We start from the raw sequence: 17,909 nt of genomic DNA on the forward strand, positions 1-17,909 counted from the left end.
TTAACTCCAATTCGCAGGGTTTTATTTCAATCTGAGAAAAAGCATTACAATATTCAACTATAAACTAGTAGGGGTCAGATATCTGTGTATTATCTGCATCCCTGAGGAGAGGGTGGACCTTAATGTTATATGACTTTTCTGTAAGCCCCTATGAATAGTTTTGAATAGATAACAAAGTACAACATCACCACAATGAACACCTTTCTCTACCTTCTTACCAACTTTATGTGGAAAGAAGAGCTTCCATTTACCTCTTCACCAGCAGAGACAGAACAAGTTACCGTTCTGGAATCATGGGCTTTATAGTAAAGTGCGAGTGAGTTCTGGGGCCATTGGTAAATCTCCTTGGGACTATAGACAGAGAAAAACTGAAATCCTTCTCTCGCCAGCTATAAATATAGGACATTGTTGTATAATCACAGAAGGGTTTTATTTAGTAACTCAAGTGACAAGTCGTCTGCAGGGACATTAATTGCAAAACAAAAGAATGAAATCATCCACATAAGTGGATGTTTAGACTTTTTCTGTCACTGGGGAATAGAGAGATGTATGTCATTATCTCTAGATTATCAGTATTCTGGGAAGATATGAAAGTAAACCAATGTTCGCTGACATAGTTATGGTGACAATGAAGAGAGAAGAAAATATACACCCCAGTCTGCAAGTCTCTGTTCCTCCACAGTGACCCATAGAGAGGATGATACATCCACTCCAAAATCTATCTTGGTCTAGCCATTCCCTAGCTTTTCCCCAAGAGAGGGGTCAGCTCTTGATACATTAATTGGGCCCCATACTGCTAGTGGCTGAGGTTGGTATGGGTGAACGATGAGTTCTCATGTGCATGTGTTCTTGTTCTCATAATTGTTGTTTTTCTTGTGGGAATATATTTAACATCTGAGACTATTGCACAATTTTTGTTGTTCTTGTCAATCTGGGTATTTCAGTAATGGATACAGACTATAGACTTAGCAATTCTACATTCATAGGAAAAGCCAACATACACACCTAAACATTATGTTTCCCTTTTTTGGGGAGGCCTCACATTGGCAGAGAGTCTAGTGTTTTTCTGGATATCGATTAAATCGGCAAATTGTCCTCCATTTAGCTATTTTTTCCTTAATTTATATTTGGCTATTATACCTATACTTCCTTGTTTGAGAACTTTTAATGGCAGAAGGTGTGAGGGTTCAATTCCAGTACTATAACTCTACCTGGAACCCCTATCAAATGTCTGGCCTGATACTTCACCAACAAAAATGAACTATGAGCAATTCATTGTGTAAAATTTTATTTGTCAGTGTGAAAGAATACAAAGTGTCACCACATTGTGTTCAGAGAGTTTATAATCCAACAAGGTTTCCACTGAAATCCTTCTGTGGTGGACAGATTAAAAATAATAAAATAGTCCCTGTTTACCCTTGCTTGATTGAACCCTTGTGTAACCCTCTGATCTTGAGTATGGGTAGAAGAAATACAGTTTCATTAGACCCTTTTGGCTCAAACCAGTGTCCAAGATTTTATTTGAACGAAGCTGCTTTTAACCAACAGATTATGGCAAAGGTGACAGGATATCACTTCCATCTCATCAACCAGCTAAAAACTAATTCTGGTCTTCTCCATTAATAATTATGCTTCTATCAACATTATAATACCTTTTGATGACACATTTATACATTTCTGTTGATAATATTCTATGAGTGAAATTTCTGGTTCAACTTTGAAATACTACCAAACAGCTTTTGAAAGAGTTCGTACAATTTTACACTCACACCAGCAGCATGTGAGAGTTCCTTTTGATTCATATTTTATCAATAATTGCTATTGTCAATATTTTTAATGTTAGCTATTCCTGTGGGTTTATGCCTATCTTTTGGTACTATACTAGCTCGTATTTCCTAACTAATGATGTTGAATATCTTTTAACATGTTTAATGGCACTTTACATCTAATTTCTCATAAACTGTCTGTTCCAAACTTTCCCCATTTGTCTATTGTCATGTTTGATTATTTTATAAAGTTGCTTACCTATACAAGACACAAATCATCTTTTTAATATTCCCTTTTGATGGACAGAATTTCCTGTTTTAATTTAGAGCAAGATTTTTTTCCTTTACACTTAGTGCCTCCTATGTTCTATTTAAGAAATAGTTGTTTTGATTTTATTTATACGTGGAATCTGAAAAACAAAATAAGCACATGAACAGAAATAAACTCATAGATACGGAGAACAAACTGATGGTTACCAGGTGGAAGGGAGGTTAAGGAGCTGAGTGAAAAAGATGAAGGGATTAAGAAGTACAAATTGTCAGTTACAAAATAGTCATGGGGCTGTAAAGTACAGCACAGGGAATATAGTCAATGAAATTGTTATGTATGGTGTCGGGGGGGTGGGTACTAGACTTATCAGGAGGATTGTTTCATAATTAATATAAATGTCTAACCACCATGCTGTGCACTGGAAACTAATACAATATTAAATGTCAACTGCAACTAAAAACTAAAAATTTCAAAAAAGAAATAGTTGTTTACTCCAACAAGTTAAATACATTGTCCAATGTTGTCTATAGAAACTTTATTTTTTATTGTTTACATTTAAATCAATAATTCATTTGGAATTTTATGTTATGAGGGGGACATCAACTTTATTTTCTGTATATGAGTATAAAATTAGCATAAGTAACTTTCACTAAAGACACCGACTTTTCTCCACTGCTATATGGTTCTACATTTATTATACAGAGAGTATCTACATATATAGTGTATCTGTTTTGGACTCTATTCTGCTTTAATGCTCTATTTGCTTGATTCTGGGAGAAACCTATTGTCTTAATTATTGTAGCTTTGTAATAGTTCTGATATTGAGTAGAGTAAGACTCCAAACTTTATTAATTTTGTTATGGATTTTAGAGTCAGTTTGTTAATTTACAAACAGAGAGAGAGAGAGAGAGAGAGAGAGAGAGAGAGAGAGAAATTCTGAGGTTTTAATGGGATTGCACTGAATCTGTAAACTAACTTGGGGAAAATATTTCATAACACTTTAAAGTATTGAATTGTCCAATCCATGAATATGGTTTATCCCTCCATTTATTTAGGATATCTTCAGTTTCAATGCTGTTTTATAGTTTTCAGAATAGAATTGATTTACACCTTTGTAAAATTTATTTTTAGGTGTTTGTTTTCTTATGTATTTTAAATGGTAACCCTTTAAATATATTTTTTGTTTGCTAGTAAAATTATGAAAAATACATTTTATATGGTGATATTGTATCATAAATCTTGCAAAATCCATTTATTAATATAAAAGTTTATTTGTTGATTCTTTTGGTATTCTATATAATCTATCAGGTTTTCTGTATATAATAAGATATATATTTCTCCTTTCCATTTATTCTCTCTGTGTTATTTTTCTCTAATTATTGCATTGGCTGGGTTCTTCTTTGCAATATTGAATAAAATTGTTTTTATATACTCACTAGGAAGTGTTCCTTCTTTTCTTATTCGCTTGAAGTGTTTGTGTAAAGTTGAAGCCTGTAGATTAGAGATTGGAGCTAATTGTTCTGTTAGTTTTCTTTCTGTCTTCCTTTTATCTCCCCTCCTTTCCTCCTTCTTTTCTTTTTTTTCCTTCTCCGTCTCCTTCTCCTTCTTCCTCTCTCTCTCTCTCTCTCTCTCTCTCTCTCTCTATCATTGCCTCCTTCTTTTGTTCATTCCTTCCTATTTTTATGTCTTGGTATGGTTTGTAAGTAAGAATATAATGTATTTAATATATATGAAACTATGGAATCTATATTTTTCTTTCATTACTGTTATATGTTGTGATTTTTAGGTATTTATACATTTCATCTAAGTTTTTTAAAAAAGTGGTATTCAGATATTAAATTTATTTTCTTTTACTACTTTAAAATTTTGTAGCATCAATAATAATGTCACCTCTTCATTCCTAACACTGATTTTAATGCTTTTCTTCAATTATAATTGATCACTTTTGCTAATCAAGTTTATTAATAATTCGTTTGCTAATTAACTTTATTATTAGTTTTTCTGATGAATTAATTTTTTAAATTTTATTTTCCTACCACTAGATTATATAAACTATTTGAGAGATCAAAAATACTTTAACGTGCCCTTGTATTACCACCACTAAGAAAGAGCCTAATGTTACTCAATAAAATGTTGAAGGAAAGAAGAATGATAAGGAGGAAAAAAGACGATCTCTATTATCCAAGTCATTGCATGGTCAGAGTGACTACTCTGTGTTTGGAAAGAGCTTTACAGATTTGTTTGACCTTCACACTATATATGATGGGGTTCAGCACTGGGGGATATAGGAAATGGAGATTGAACATCAGTGTATGGCCATATGGAGGAGCATTATGACCCATGCAATGTACCAAAGCCAAGATGACCCAGGGAATGTAGACGATGGCAATAGCACCAATTGGAAAGATGCAGGTGCCAAACATTTTTTCCCTTTCCTCTGGAGAGGTGGTGCTGAGGATCAACTTGATGATCAGCATATAGCAAAGGAAAATGCAGGGAATATCTATACCTGATGTCAGAATGAGAGCCACTAAGCTGTAGATGCTGTTGACCTTGATAGTTGAGCAAGAAAACTTAATCACATCAGGTGGTAGCAATAAGAGTGAAAAAGCACATTAGGACCACAGAAGGATAATTGCTTAGGAGCAGGAACAAGCCCATTGGGTGGACCCAGCGTTGATGCAAATGTGACTACACCAGCCTGATGATTCTAGAGTTGGTTAAAATCATAACATGTCTTAGGGGATTGCAGATGGCAACAAAACAGTGGAAAGCCATGGCTGAAAGCATAGAAGATTCTATGAGGTTGAATCCATGCAGAAGGAACATCTGTACAATGCAGGCTGATGATCCTGGCATTGTACCAGAGAACAGCCAGTGTTGCAGAGAGAGAAGAAATAGAGATCCCCGTGCCAGTGGTGGAGAGTATGGAGAGGAACTAGAACTTGTGCTTATGGAAGTGGGAGTGTATACATAGTGCTGTTCCCTAAGAGGGTGACCACACAGTGGCAGCAAAAAGGGATATAAAACCAAATGTGAAAAACCTTATAGCCCTGGAACTCTGGTGAAAAGAAAGTTGGGGGAGTGGAGTTATCAAGGGGTAGCATGGTGGGCTGCATGAAATGGCACTGCCCTTCAGTAAGTTCCTGCATTGACACATTTCATTGAGTCAAAGCTACTCTCTGTCAGCCATTTTGATAGTCATTTTAATTAAATATCTTTTATTGATCTTTCATTTGTACTGCTTCTCACAAGGCCGACGCAAAGTAGATTCCCAGTCATTGGTGTGCTGGTAAAACGATTCTCTTAAAAAAGAAAAACAAAACTTCATTTGTAGTGTTTGCCAATTCCCATGGTATAAGTGGTGATTTCAAGCTGCCACTATGATGTTATTGTACACAGAGTTGAAAAGAAAGGCACACACTGGCCTCTGAAATCTGACATATTGCTTTTTCCCGTGTTTGTGGGATATGTGAAACATTGCTCCTATCTATTACTATTTTTCCAACTATAAGAAAATTTATGTGATTCCCCTGAGGTTTTCAGTTCTATTTGCCTGTGAATTTTTCTACCATTTTATACAACCAAGTCTTAAGCTTCTACCTGCTTCTTAAATTGATATAGTTACTGTGAATCCCTTTTTAGGAACCAAGTATTTTAGATTGAGCTATGTATAACTATTTGTAGCTGAGCATCATTCATTATTTACCTTGGTTCTTTGATTGGTTAAGAGAGCAATACTAGGTCCTTCATGACATTTGTGAAAACTTTGAAATTTTATGAAAAATAATGAGTGTGTTTACATGTGATTTTTCAGTGGAGAAGTTTTCATAGATTACATTAGATTCCAAAGGAACCATTGTGAAGAAAAAGATTAAGAACCTCTGACCCAAACTTCCTTACATTTTACTTTATGATTTTTCCAATTTCCTCAAATTCCCATTTCCTGTAATGAATTAGTAATTGCCCCTAATTCTTGAAACTTTTCTATGGACTGTCTAGTACTTGTTACCTATCTACACTGCATGCCATGACATATCTATTTTCAGTTTTTGTATTATTGATCCCAAATAAAAACAAGCTAAATTGTGCACTAAAGATAGACAATACAGCTTTTCTTCAGGCATGATATATGCACATGAAGATATAGTTCTTACATTTGACCTTCTAACATTTTTTCTAGATGCTTTTGGCAAAGTATGCAATACATCAGTGAAGAGCATGGTGTCTAAGATACAGAAAGGTTGGATTCAAATCTCAACCCTGATCCATGTTAGATGCCTGGGCTTTGATGAACTACATGTCTCTAGACTTTAGTTTCTTCATCTCTAAAATATAATTAATAATGCTGTATATGTTATTGAGCTAGTTTGAGGATAAGTGGACTATATCTTAACAGTAGTTACTGGGACAACTAGTATAAAATAAACAAGCAATAAATGGTAATTACTATGAGTATTATTTTTATTTAATTATTATTATTTTCATGATTCCCTTATTAGACCATAAAATCCTTGGGATATATTATACTTGTATTTTATAACTAAAATACAAAAATGCTTACTAAATATTGATTGAAAAAAATAAACAAAATGAGAAAAAAAATCTCACAGGCAGTCACCTACCAGGGTTGCTCTTCTAGAGTGAAAGTCACTTTTGTCAGGTTTTTCTCAAAATTAACCATGTCTGTTTATTTTGTAGGGAGAAGCCTGAGTATAGCCCTGCGGATCTGTTTTGTTTTTACACTGTAGATGATGGGGTTGAGCACAGGGGGCAAAAACAGGTATGTATTAGCCATCATCGAATAGACTACTTTGGGGGCTGATAGACCATATCGATGCACCAAGGACAAGCTCATCATGGGGATGTAGAAAATAGTGACGGCTCCAATGTGGGAGACACAGGTGCTAAAGGCCTTGTGTCTTTCTTCAGGGGAGGCAATGCTGAGCACAGAGCGAATGATCAAGATATAAGACAGGACAATGCATGGTGTATCCACCCCCGTGGTCAGGCCGAGATCAATTAACCCACAGATGCTGTTGGCCCGAGTATCTGAACATGCTAATTTAATCACATCTGGATGGTAACAGTAGGAATGGGAAAGGACATTCGCTTTACAGAAATAGAGGGGTTTAAGGAGCAAGAGCAGTGGTACTATTAATACTACAGTGCGTATAATCACTAAGAGGCCAATCTGAATGATTCTAGAATTAGTGAGAATGGTAGTGTACCTCAGAGGGTAACAGATTGCCACGTAGCGGTCAAAGGACATAGCCACCAGCACCCCAGATTCCATGACGGTAAATCCGTGAAGAAAAAACATCTGGATAATGCAGGCATCTAGACTGATTTCTCTTGCATTAAACCAGAGGATAGCTAATGTTGTCAACATGGTAGAAACAGTCAAGCCCAAGTCAGTGGCTGACAGCATGGAGAGGAAATAGTACATGGGCTCATGGAGACTCTGCTGGGTAATGGTGACAAAGAGGACCACGCTGTTTCCAGACAGGGCAATGGCATAGAGACAGCAGAAGGGAATGGAGAGCCAGGTATGGACAGTCTCTAGGCCAGGAATACCGGTCAACAAGAAAGTTGGAAATGTAGATGTCAAGTTCCTTAAGATCTCCATGTTGTCCAGAATTTGTAGCATTTGTCCTTACAATACCCACATCCTATAGAAGTAATAAATTACATGGTTACACAAAAATATCTGGCTAAGTTTACTTTTGGTTCCGAGAGTTCTCTAAAGACATAGATAAGTACTCTATGATTGAGAAGCTCTAAATAAAACCGAAGATCCCTTTGTATTCATAATCAGGGACATTTAATGATTATTTATGTATATATATATATATGTATATATATAGTATATATACATATATATATATATACATATTACGTATATAAAATATATATATGTATATATATATTACATACACTATATATGAGTATATAATATATATGAGGTAGGACAATTAAGTTCATGAACTCATCCTAGAAAAAGTGCTACATACCTCACTGCTGAATATCACTACAGTTTCCTTCAAAGTACTCCCCTTGGGAAGCTATGCACCAATGCCGACTTCTAGTCCACCCTTCAAAGCAATTTTAGAACTCCTTTTCTGGAATGGCCATCAGAGCTGTCGTCGTATTACCCTTGATGTCCTGAATGTTATCAAAATATTTTCCTTTCAATATTTCCTTTATCTTTGGGTAAAGAAAGAAATCATTGGTGGCCAGATCAGGTGAGTAGGGAGGGTGTTCCAATACAGTTATTTTTTTACTGGGAATTTTACTAAAAACTCCCTCATGGATGGTGTCATTGGAGCTGGTGCATTGTCGTGATGCAAGAGCCATGAATTGTTGGTGAAATGTTCAGGTCGTCTAACTTTTTCACATGGCCTTTTCAGCACTTCCAGATAATACACTTGGTTAACTGTTTGTTCATTTGGTACAATTTCATAATGAATAATCCCTCTGATATCAAAAAGAGTTAGCAACATCGTTACAACAAGTTCACGAACATAACTGTCAGACCTCATTAGTGTTTGTGTGTGTGTGTCTGTATAATCATTTAAATCTTAAAATAAAATATGTCCATATAACCTTATACATTTTGATGATTATTTTTATAATTTTAGTATTTTCAGAATTTTAAGCATCATTAGATAGTGAGATTCTATGAATAGAGTTTTAGTTAAGAAAAATTATTGCATTCAATATTGAATATGTTGTGTATGAAATGACTGAGAAAAGTCCATCTGAAAGTATCCATGGGTATTCAGTGTTCATGTGGGTGTGGATCTTCAGGCAAAAATCTTCAAGTTTGTAATAGAGGCAAAAAAGTCCAGATTTTTCTGGTTATTGATTTAGAAGTTATGTGTCATTTTAATCCAACAGTGTTGGTAAACAACCTCAGAGAGTAAATTTATGCAAGAGAATCAATGAAGATGAACCTCTGCAGAAGTCAGTAGTGAGGACTATAAACACTGAAGATGAGCCCGGGCACTTTACAGGAACCATAAAAACCAAAAGAGCGTATTATCATAGTTGGGGGTGACACATAAACAATAGTGTCGAGTTGCTCATGCAGTCAAGTCTATTAAGGATTAAACATTTTAAATGCAGCTGAGAGCCCATGTAATAGTCATGGATCATTGACCCTGTAAAAAACAGTTGAAGTCTAGCAATGAAAGTTGAGAACCTGTTTACATGGTTTGAGGAATGAGTGGAACAACAAGTAGTGGAGCACTTGTTTCTGGAAACTTGTCAGTGAAGGCAAGGAGAAAAATAGGCCATGACTAAAGAAGACTATAAGGTAGATGGAGGACTTTTGCAAGATGGGAAAGACTTAGAGAAATGTATGTATTTATAAACTGAGGTTGAAGATATAACAAATAATGAAAGATTGAAATATAGAATGATTGGGATTCATTGGTTTAGAAAATTCCTTAAGAAAGTAATAGATGATTAAATATAGAGCATAATAGTAATTACCTCTCAAAAACATGAGGATTTCTACTGACACTAGTGAGTAGGTGAAAAATGGATAGATTAATAAGGATGGTTATATGAGGGAATTTTCACCCAATACTAGTTATTATTATTATTATTGTTATTATCCTTTTTTTTTTTTAAATTTTGGTCAAGTGAACCTAACATAAAATTCACCATTTTAACCATTTGTAAGTATACAATTCAATATTAAATACATTCATATTATCATTCAACTATCACCACCTTCCATCTCCATAACTCATCTTTAAAACTGACACTCCATACCCATTTAAACAATAACCCCCCTTATGCCCAACCCCTGGGCACCACTATTCTATTTTCTCTCTCTATGATTTTAACTACTATAAATATCTCATATATGTGGAATCATACAGTATTTGTCCTTTTGTGATGGCTTTTTTCACTTAGCATAGTGTCTTCAAGAATCATCCATGTTATAGAATATGTCAGAATTTCCTTCATTTTTAACCAGTGCATGCATTTTCCCCCCCTCTGAATTATAAGGGGGATATATACTGCTGCTTAAGAAGTATGCAATGACGGATGTTGGTTTGAAGATGAGGTCGAAGCTTTCTGTAGACATTGCAGGGAATAGGAGAGTCAGTTGAATCAATATACACAGAAATGTAATAAAGTCTTGTTCAATTAAATTTTTAAAAATAATATTTAAAATACATTTGCACTGTTAAAATCAATTCTAGGAAGACAAAATCAAATAATAGCAATGTAAGTTATTGTATTATTAGTATTTTTCTATCAAGTTCTTTAAAATACTAGGTAAGTTGACTTCCTGAGAGTAAATGTAATACCCTGTAATAAGTGTACATGTTAGCATTCCGTTTAAGCTAGTTTTCTATAGTTCCTTTTAAAACTCCAGTTCCCACGGTTTTATTTCAATCTGAGAAAAAGCATTATAATATTCAACTATAAACTAATAGGAGTCAGATATCTGTGTGTTATCAGCATCCCTGAGGAGAGAGTGGACCTTAATGTTATATGACTTTTCTGTAATCCCCTATGAATATTTGTGAATAGATAACAAAGTACAACATCACCACAATGAGCACCTTTCTCTACCTTCTTACCAACTTTATGTCGAAAGAAGAGCTTCCATTTACTTCTTCACCAGCAGAGATAAAACAAGTTACAGTTCTGGAATCATGGGCTTTACAATCAAGTGCGAATGAGCTGTGGGGCCATTGGTAAAATATAAATCTCCTTGGGACCATAGAGAAAGAAAAACTGAAAGCCTTCTCTCCCTATCTATAAATATAGGGTATTGCGTATAATCACAGAAGGGTTTTAGCTACTAACTCAAGCGACAAGTGGTCCACAGGGACCTTAAATGGAAAGCAGAGAAACCAAATCATCCACACAAGTAGATGTTTAGACACTGCTCTGTCACTGGGGATTACAGAGGTGTATGTTATTATCTCTGAATTATCAGTATGCTGGGAAGATAAGAAAGCAAACCAATGTTCACTGACATAGCTATGGTGACAATGAAGAGAGAAGAAAATATGCACCCCCGTCTGCAAGTCTCTGTTCTTTCACTACTCCATTGACCCATAGAGAGGATGATACATCCACTCCCAAATCCATCTTTGTCTAGTCATTCACTAGCTTTTCCCCAAGAAATGGGGAGCTCTTGATGCATTAATTGGGCCTCATTTTCCCCAAGAAATGGGTGAGCTCTTGATACATTAATTGGGCCTCATTTTGCTGTTGGTTGAGGTCACTGTGGGTGAATGATGAGTTCTCATGTGCATGTGTTCTTGCTCTTGTACTTGCTGTTTTCCTGTGGTAATACGCTTAAGGGCATAGACTCTATGGAGAATTTTGCCATCCTTGTCAATGTGGGCAGCGAAGTAATGTATTCACATTACTTTATAGGCCCAGCAATTTTAGACTCATCAGAAAGGGGAAGACCCACACCCAAACATTATGTTTCTCCTTTAAAGAGAAGCCTTACATTGGCAGAGAGAAACTTGTGTTTGCCTAACTATGAATAAACCAGTAATGTGTTCCTCATTTAGCTATTTTTCTTTAATTTACATTTGGCTATTTTTCCTATGCTTCCTTGTTTGAGAACTCGTAATGGAATAAAGTGTGAGGGCTTCAATTCAAGCACCATAATGTACCTGGAACCCCTATCAAGTGTCTGGACTGATACTTCAACAACATAAATGAACTATGAGCAACTCATTGTGTGAAATGTTATTTGTCAGTGTGAAAAAATGGCAAGTGTCACCACCATTGGGTTCAGAGAGCTTACAATCTAACAGGGCCTATTTTAAAATTAGATTGTTTTTCTGTTGTTGAGTTGTACGAGTTCTTTATATATTTTGATATTAGCCCCTTATCAATAAAAGGCATTGTTTGAAAATATCTCCTCTCTTTCAGTTTGTTGCTTTTTTGCTTGGTTGATGGTATCTTTTGCTGTGCACGAGCTTTTTAGTTTGATATAGTCCCATTCATTTATTTTAGCTTTTACTTCCTTTGCCCTTGAGGCAAAGTCACAAAATCCTCTCTGAACCGAAGTCCATAAGTTTAGTACCTGTACTATTTTCTATGAAATTTACTGCTTCACGTCTTATGTTTAGGTCTTTGACCCATTTTGAGTTAATTTTGGTACATGGGGACAGATAGCAATCTAGTTCCATTCTTTTTCACGTGACTTTCCAATTTTCCCAGCACCATTTATTGAAGAGGCTTTCTTTTCTCCATCATATGTTTTTGGCTCCTTTGTCAAAAATTATCTGCCCATATATTTGTGGGTTGCCTTAAACTTATACGTATAATTAAAAAAAATAAAAATCAGTATTTTTCTTGAAAGTAAGATCTGCTAAGGGAAAACTATCTTGACAAATAATATAATAGTAATTTTTACCATTTTATTCTTTAGAACTAACAACTGATTTGTTTAACTGTTGCCCTGAGTCCTTTTCATCCTTCTGTTTAAGTCATTTGGGCAACTTCTCAGGGTAGAAAACCAGTTGGAAAACACTGGTTTAAAGGTCCATAGCAATGTTTGTAGTGATGCTGAGTTAGCTTTGACTCTGGGACAGTTACCATGAAGATTTTGGTTGGAAAGTAACTGACTTACCAATTGTGCACTTCTAATTAAATATGTTATCTTTAGTGTATGGCTCCTCCTAGATTAAGGGACAGCAAAGTTTACTTTTTTTTCCCTATAAAAGGTCAGATCATAAATATTTTAGGCTTTGTGGGCCATACAGTGTACAACTACTCACCTTAGTCAATGTAGCATGAAAGCAGCCACAGTCAATATATAAATGTGTGGATGTGGGTATATTCTAATAAAAGTTAGTTTACAAAAAAATGCTGAAACCTGGATTTGGTCTGCAGGCTATAGTTTTCTAACTCCTGTCCTATATGATAAATTTTCATGAGGTGAGCCCTGAACAACACACCATCCATTACACCTCTGTGCTTGGCATAGAGTAGGAGTTTAATAAACATTTGCTGAAGCAAATAACAAATAAATGCCATTATTCACTGGCAGTGGATGGACTTAAATAACTAGTTAACCATATCTTAAAATATTCTGACAGAGCCCACACAGAACTTCCTCTCTTTCAATGCTTCTATAGGTCTCTGCTGGTAATCTCTTATTTACTTTTTTCTCATCATCCCCTGATGTATAAAATGTCAAATGAAGATTGGAGAAAAAAGCATTTAAAAATAGAAGCAAAGATTTATTTGCAAAGAGTGCAAAGGAGTCAAATTTTAGAAGTTATGCTTCACAAAATACAAAACACAACATATAGGGGAACAAATCACACATAAAGTTACCAAGGTTATTAGGTTTACATTAATCTATTACTGATGGATTTTGACCATCATATTCACAAAGGTTGTGATATATGTTAAAATATCAGTATAAAAATCAGGGATACAACAGTTTTTATTAGGGAGTCCAGGTTTACAGAATATATTCAAGGGTTTACTGTTTTGGAGATGAGGCTGACCTTATAATTTTGCATTTATCTCAGGTTTCAAATAATTTTTCTTCCTCTGTTTCTTTTAACTCTACACATGAAGCACTTAACACAATGAAAGTATTAACAGAAGAAAGTGTTAGGTTCTTCTCTTCCTCCTTCTCTTTTTCCTCCCTCCTCTTCCTCCTTCTTTCTTCTAGACAAACTTTTCTCTCCAAATAGATGTGACATCTAGGAATATGACCTGAGTTTCTTCAACTGTTAACTCTTCCACAGTCCCAGATGCAATGGTGGCTCCAGACAAACATGACGCCAGGCTCTAGTGGAAGTTACTTGTTGGCCAAACACACTACTTTTCAAGTATAGCTGGGCATGGCTTGCTGAAAGGAGTGTATAGTAGAAAGTTTAGTCTTTTCCTGATTGACCCTTTTAAAGGTCTCTCATCATTTGTGTCTTTCAAAAATAGCAGGATGCAGAGAGGTGTTGAATTACATCCCCCCAAAATTCATGTGTCGAAGTTCTATTCCCCAGTATCTCAGAAAGTGACCTTATTTGAAAATCAAATCATTAAGATATAACTCGTTAAGCTGAAGTCATAATGGAGTACGGTGGATGTTCTTATGCAAAGGGGAAATTTGGACACAGGGACATGTACACAGGGAAAATACCATGTGGACAGGAAAGCAGAGATCAAGATGATATGGGTACAGGCCAAAGTTTCCAGCAAACCACCAGAAGCTAGGAGAGAGGCCTAGCACAGTTTCTCTTTCATAGACAACAGAAGGAACTAATGCTTTTGATACTTTAGTCTCAAAATTCTAAGATCCAGAACTACAGCATGTCAAAAGAACTCAAAGAGAGTCTGGAGGCTTTGGCTAGAAATAGAGGATAAAGAGTTATTCAAGGGTCTTGGAGTTTACAAATTAGAAACACAGCTAGGCAGAAACCCAGTACAGTTTCAAAGAAAAAAAAAACTTAAGAGTTCTCATAATAGAAAGTGCAGTCTTGAAAATAATCAATCCTACATTCTTAGCCCTCGGATTGGTCCAGGATGGTTATTAGTCAGATGTCAGGTGGTCTGGATAATGGATGTCAGGTGGTCCAGAAGATGGGTGCCAAGGGGTCTGGTCATGTCCTATAGTCTGGATAATGGGTGTCAGGTGGATGTATATGTGAATCCTTCGGGGAGTTATCAGAAGGTCATCTAGAGGTCCAGATTTATATCCAGGCATTGACACAGGACTGGAAAGTTCAAAAAGTTTAAGTTCTGAGGCTAGTTAGAACAAGAATGGAGTCTTTCCTCATGCCTCAAACTTCATAAAGTTAATCATTTTAGCAGCTTGGTTAAAATGATTCCATTTTGTGTATTCCCTATCTTCACTCTTTTCAGGCACATTTCTATTGTTTTAGCTAGTCATCTTGTGGTACTTTTTTTTTTTTTTATAGCAGCCCTCATTTTACAGGTAGAGAAACTAGGCATAGAGAGGTTAAGATTTTACAGTATAGATATACAGACCTAGAATTTTATACCTAGTCTTATTCATTATGTTAAACTAAACCTTAAAATGTTCAGAAAAAATTTTAAAGCCTAACAATTCTATATATAGCTGATATGCTGATATAGTATAAGAGCAAAAGAGTGTCTTTTTTTTAGATGGGAACACAGAAAATTTATCATTTTCTGCTTCCATTTTTTTATGACTAAAACTGGAGTATGTTCTTCAGCAAAATGAAACAGATATCCAATAAAGTTCAACTATTGCTAACCAAGTGGTAGTGAAACTACTCAGGGGTACCATGTAACACAATCTCAGGAAAGCAGCAATTCAATATGCCTTAAAAATGCAGAAAGCATTAAAGCTCTGCACAAAAGTGGTGTCAGAGGAGAAGTGGTGTCCAAAATTCAGAACTTAGGCCCATCCCAGATGTAATGAATCAGAATTTTCATTTTAATAAGCTCTCGTGGATGGTTTATATGGTTGTTAAATTTTGCAAGCTTTTAATAACCATTATGAGTAATTAGCAGTGAGACTTAGGGGGATGAAGAAGTCTTTATCCTGCTAGCAGGCAAAAGGGAAGATCATTTGAATTCCAGAGAAAACAGAAAGTTGTCTCAGAAAACCATGATTCAATGTAAATTAAACAGAAATTTGACATAATTGAATCAGCGTGCAAGGAAAGCATCAATTTTATTTTGATGAATGGATGCCCCCTCTAATAGTGGTATGTGTTTTGTGACATAGGATAACATACCGTTCCTTTTTTAGTCACACCATGTATTATAGGTTCTATGTTGAATAATGTTTATTTAATCTCATTTCAGTAAAAAATTATTTGCTTTAAAATTCAAACAACTAAAATACAAATACACAACATTTAATCATACCTCCAAGGCTGTATGTTAATTTATATATCCTATCCAGGGAAATATTATGCTGTAGGTGACTAAAATTGGGAATCAAGAAAGAAGAGAAGGAGGAATGTGTAACAGCATTTCTTGCCTGCACCCTACATAGCAGTAAATAAAATATAAAGTTAATGGAGATAAAAATGAATGTTTATATTTATTCTATTACACAAATAATAAAATACTTAAAAGGGGGATGATTTAGTCTGGTGTGGTGAATCTCCTGGGAAATTCTAGTTCTCAAACCTAGGATCATGTTATTCATCACATTATATTGTCTCCAATCCTCAAGGGTCTCTTGGCAGCAGGGCTGGGTTAATGCTGGGCTCCTTATAGAAGACCAGATCCAAGAGCCACCCACATACATACTTGGCTGGGCTGTGAGTGGAAAGGGCAGCTCTCCCTCTGTCTGGAGCCAGGTATGATGCTAGGGCCAGAAACAGCAGACCAAGAAGAGGGACTGTTGAGAGCGAACCTGGAGTACAAAGGATAGAGTAGAGGGAGCGGTGGGGGATGGGGAGGCAGGCATTTACAGGCAAAAGACCGTAAATTAGATGTAGAAGAGTGGAGATATTGGGAAGAGGGCTTCAGGGGGACAGACTCAAGCTAAAGGTTGTGGGAATTGAGTGAGAGATCAACAAGAAGTTTGCAAACAAATATTTCCAGGAGAAAACGTCAGTCAGTTAAATCAAGCAAGTAGAGTGAATTGTGATTCTGTGTAGTCCGAATTTGACGTTTATTATATATTTTATTGTTGTTTTACTCAGCTTTTAAATTTGGCTGATTTCTGTATCCCTATTTGCTAGAAAATAGCTTTTGGAGTTCTTTCACTTGGCATCAGCTCCATCTTTTTGCAGGATCCTTGTAGTCTGAATTTTCTAATAGCTATCTTCATAGACACGATTTATATTTAGAAAGAAGGACTTCAAATACCTTTTGTCATTTGACCATCACAGAAATCACTAGAAATAGTCAGACCAGAGATGTTTTTAAAGTCCAGGATTCACAAATGAGGGATCTTAGATGGCAATGAGTTTCCAAGTTCCTACCCCTTGTCTGTGTAGGACCAAGGACTTCTACCTTCATGTAGATTATTCTACTGCACCAGAATAACATATCCCGAAGTCCACCACTTCCTTCTTGACCAAATCCTCTAGATATAGAGATCCATTCAGTGCTATTGTTTCCTGTTCCCAACTCCCTCACCATCTATCAAACCACAGACTCTCACCAAACCAAAACAGACACAATCTAATTTAAAGTTAATGTAGCAGCATTCTTTGGTCTTGGCCTTCTAATGTATGTATGGCACGCTCTACTTCTTATTTTTTTTACATGTATCTTTTGCAGTCAGTAAACATTTAAGTTTGATGTGGTGTTCTGTATCAGTATTTTACTTACTGGCTTTAATTTCATCTTAGTTAAGAAGGCATTCCCTAAAAGAGTCATAAGTGCTTTTTCTCTAATACTAATATTATTATAGGGATTTGTTTTGCCTTGAAATTCTTAATCCAAATGCAGGGATGTTGAAAATATTTTTATGTTTTTATAAATTTGTAGCCAATTGATCAAACATCATTTATTACATTTAAGTTATTTTTTCTAGTGATATAAGATGTCATTGTCATTATATTCTTTATCTATCTATCTATCTATATCTATATCTATATAAATATTATATATATCTATATATATCTATATATATCTATATATATATAGATATATATATATAGATATATATATATGAACACTGCTCTTTTCTGGGGATATGTTTTTTAAACCTTTGACTGTTACATTTTGTTAATTATAATAGCATTATACTAAATTTTTACATATCAAAGGACGTCACCTCTGTCATTTTCAATATTATATTGAATATATTTGCACATTTATAGAACCTGATACATTTTAGAATCCATTTGTCACTAGTCATCAAAAATTCTGTGTATTTTTGATCAATAATGCTTTGAATTTATGAGAATGTT

At 35.2% G+C, this 17,909-nt stretch overlaps 1 protein-coding gene across 1 annotated transcript; it reads right to left on the reverse strand.

The window, feature by feature from the left end:
• Nucleotides 1–6,727: 6,727 nt before the first annotated feature.
• On the reverse strand, nt 6,728–7,687 carry LOC141572442 (olfactory receptor 51F1-like). The gene has a single exon (XM_074337132.2). The coding sequence runs from the start codon at nt 7,685–7,687 to the stop codon at nt 6,728–6,730; it is 960 nt and encodes a 319-aa protein (XP_074193233.2).
• Between the last annotated feature and the right edge of the window lie 10,222 nt (nt 7,688–17,909).

Source organism: Rhinolophus sinicus, chromosome 14 (genome assembly GCF_057876585.1).
Source record: "Rhinolophus sinicus isolate RSI-liver-muscle chromosome 14, RSI-T2T, whole genome shotgun sequence".
NCBI classification, from domain to species: Eukaryota; Metazoa; Chordata; class Mammalia; order Chiroptera; family Rhinolophidae; genus Rhinolophus; species Rhinolophus sinicus.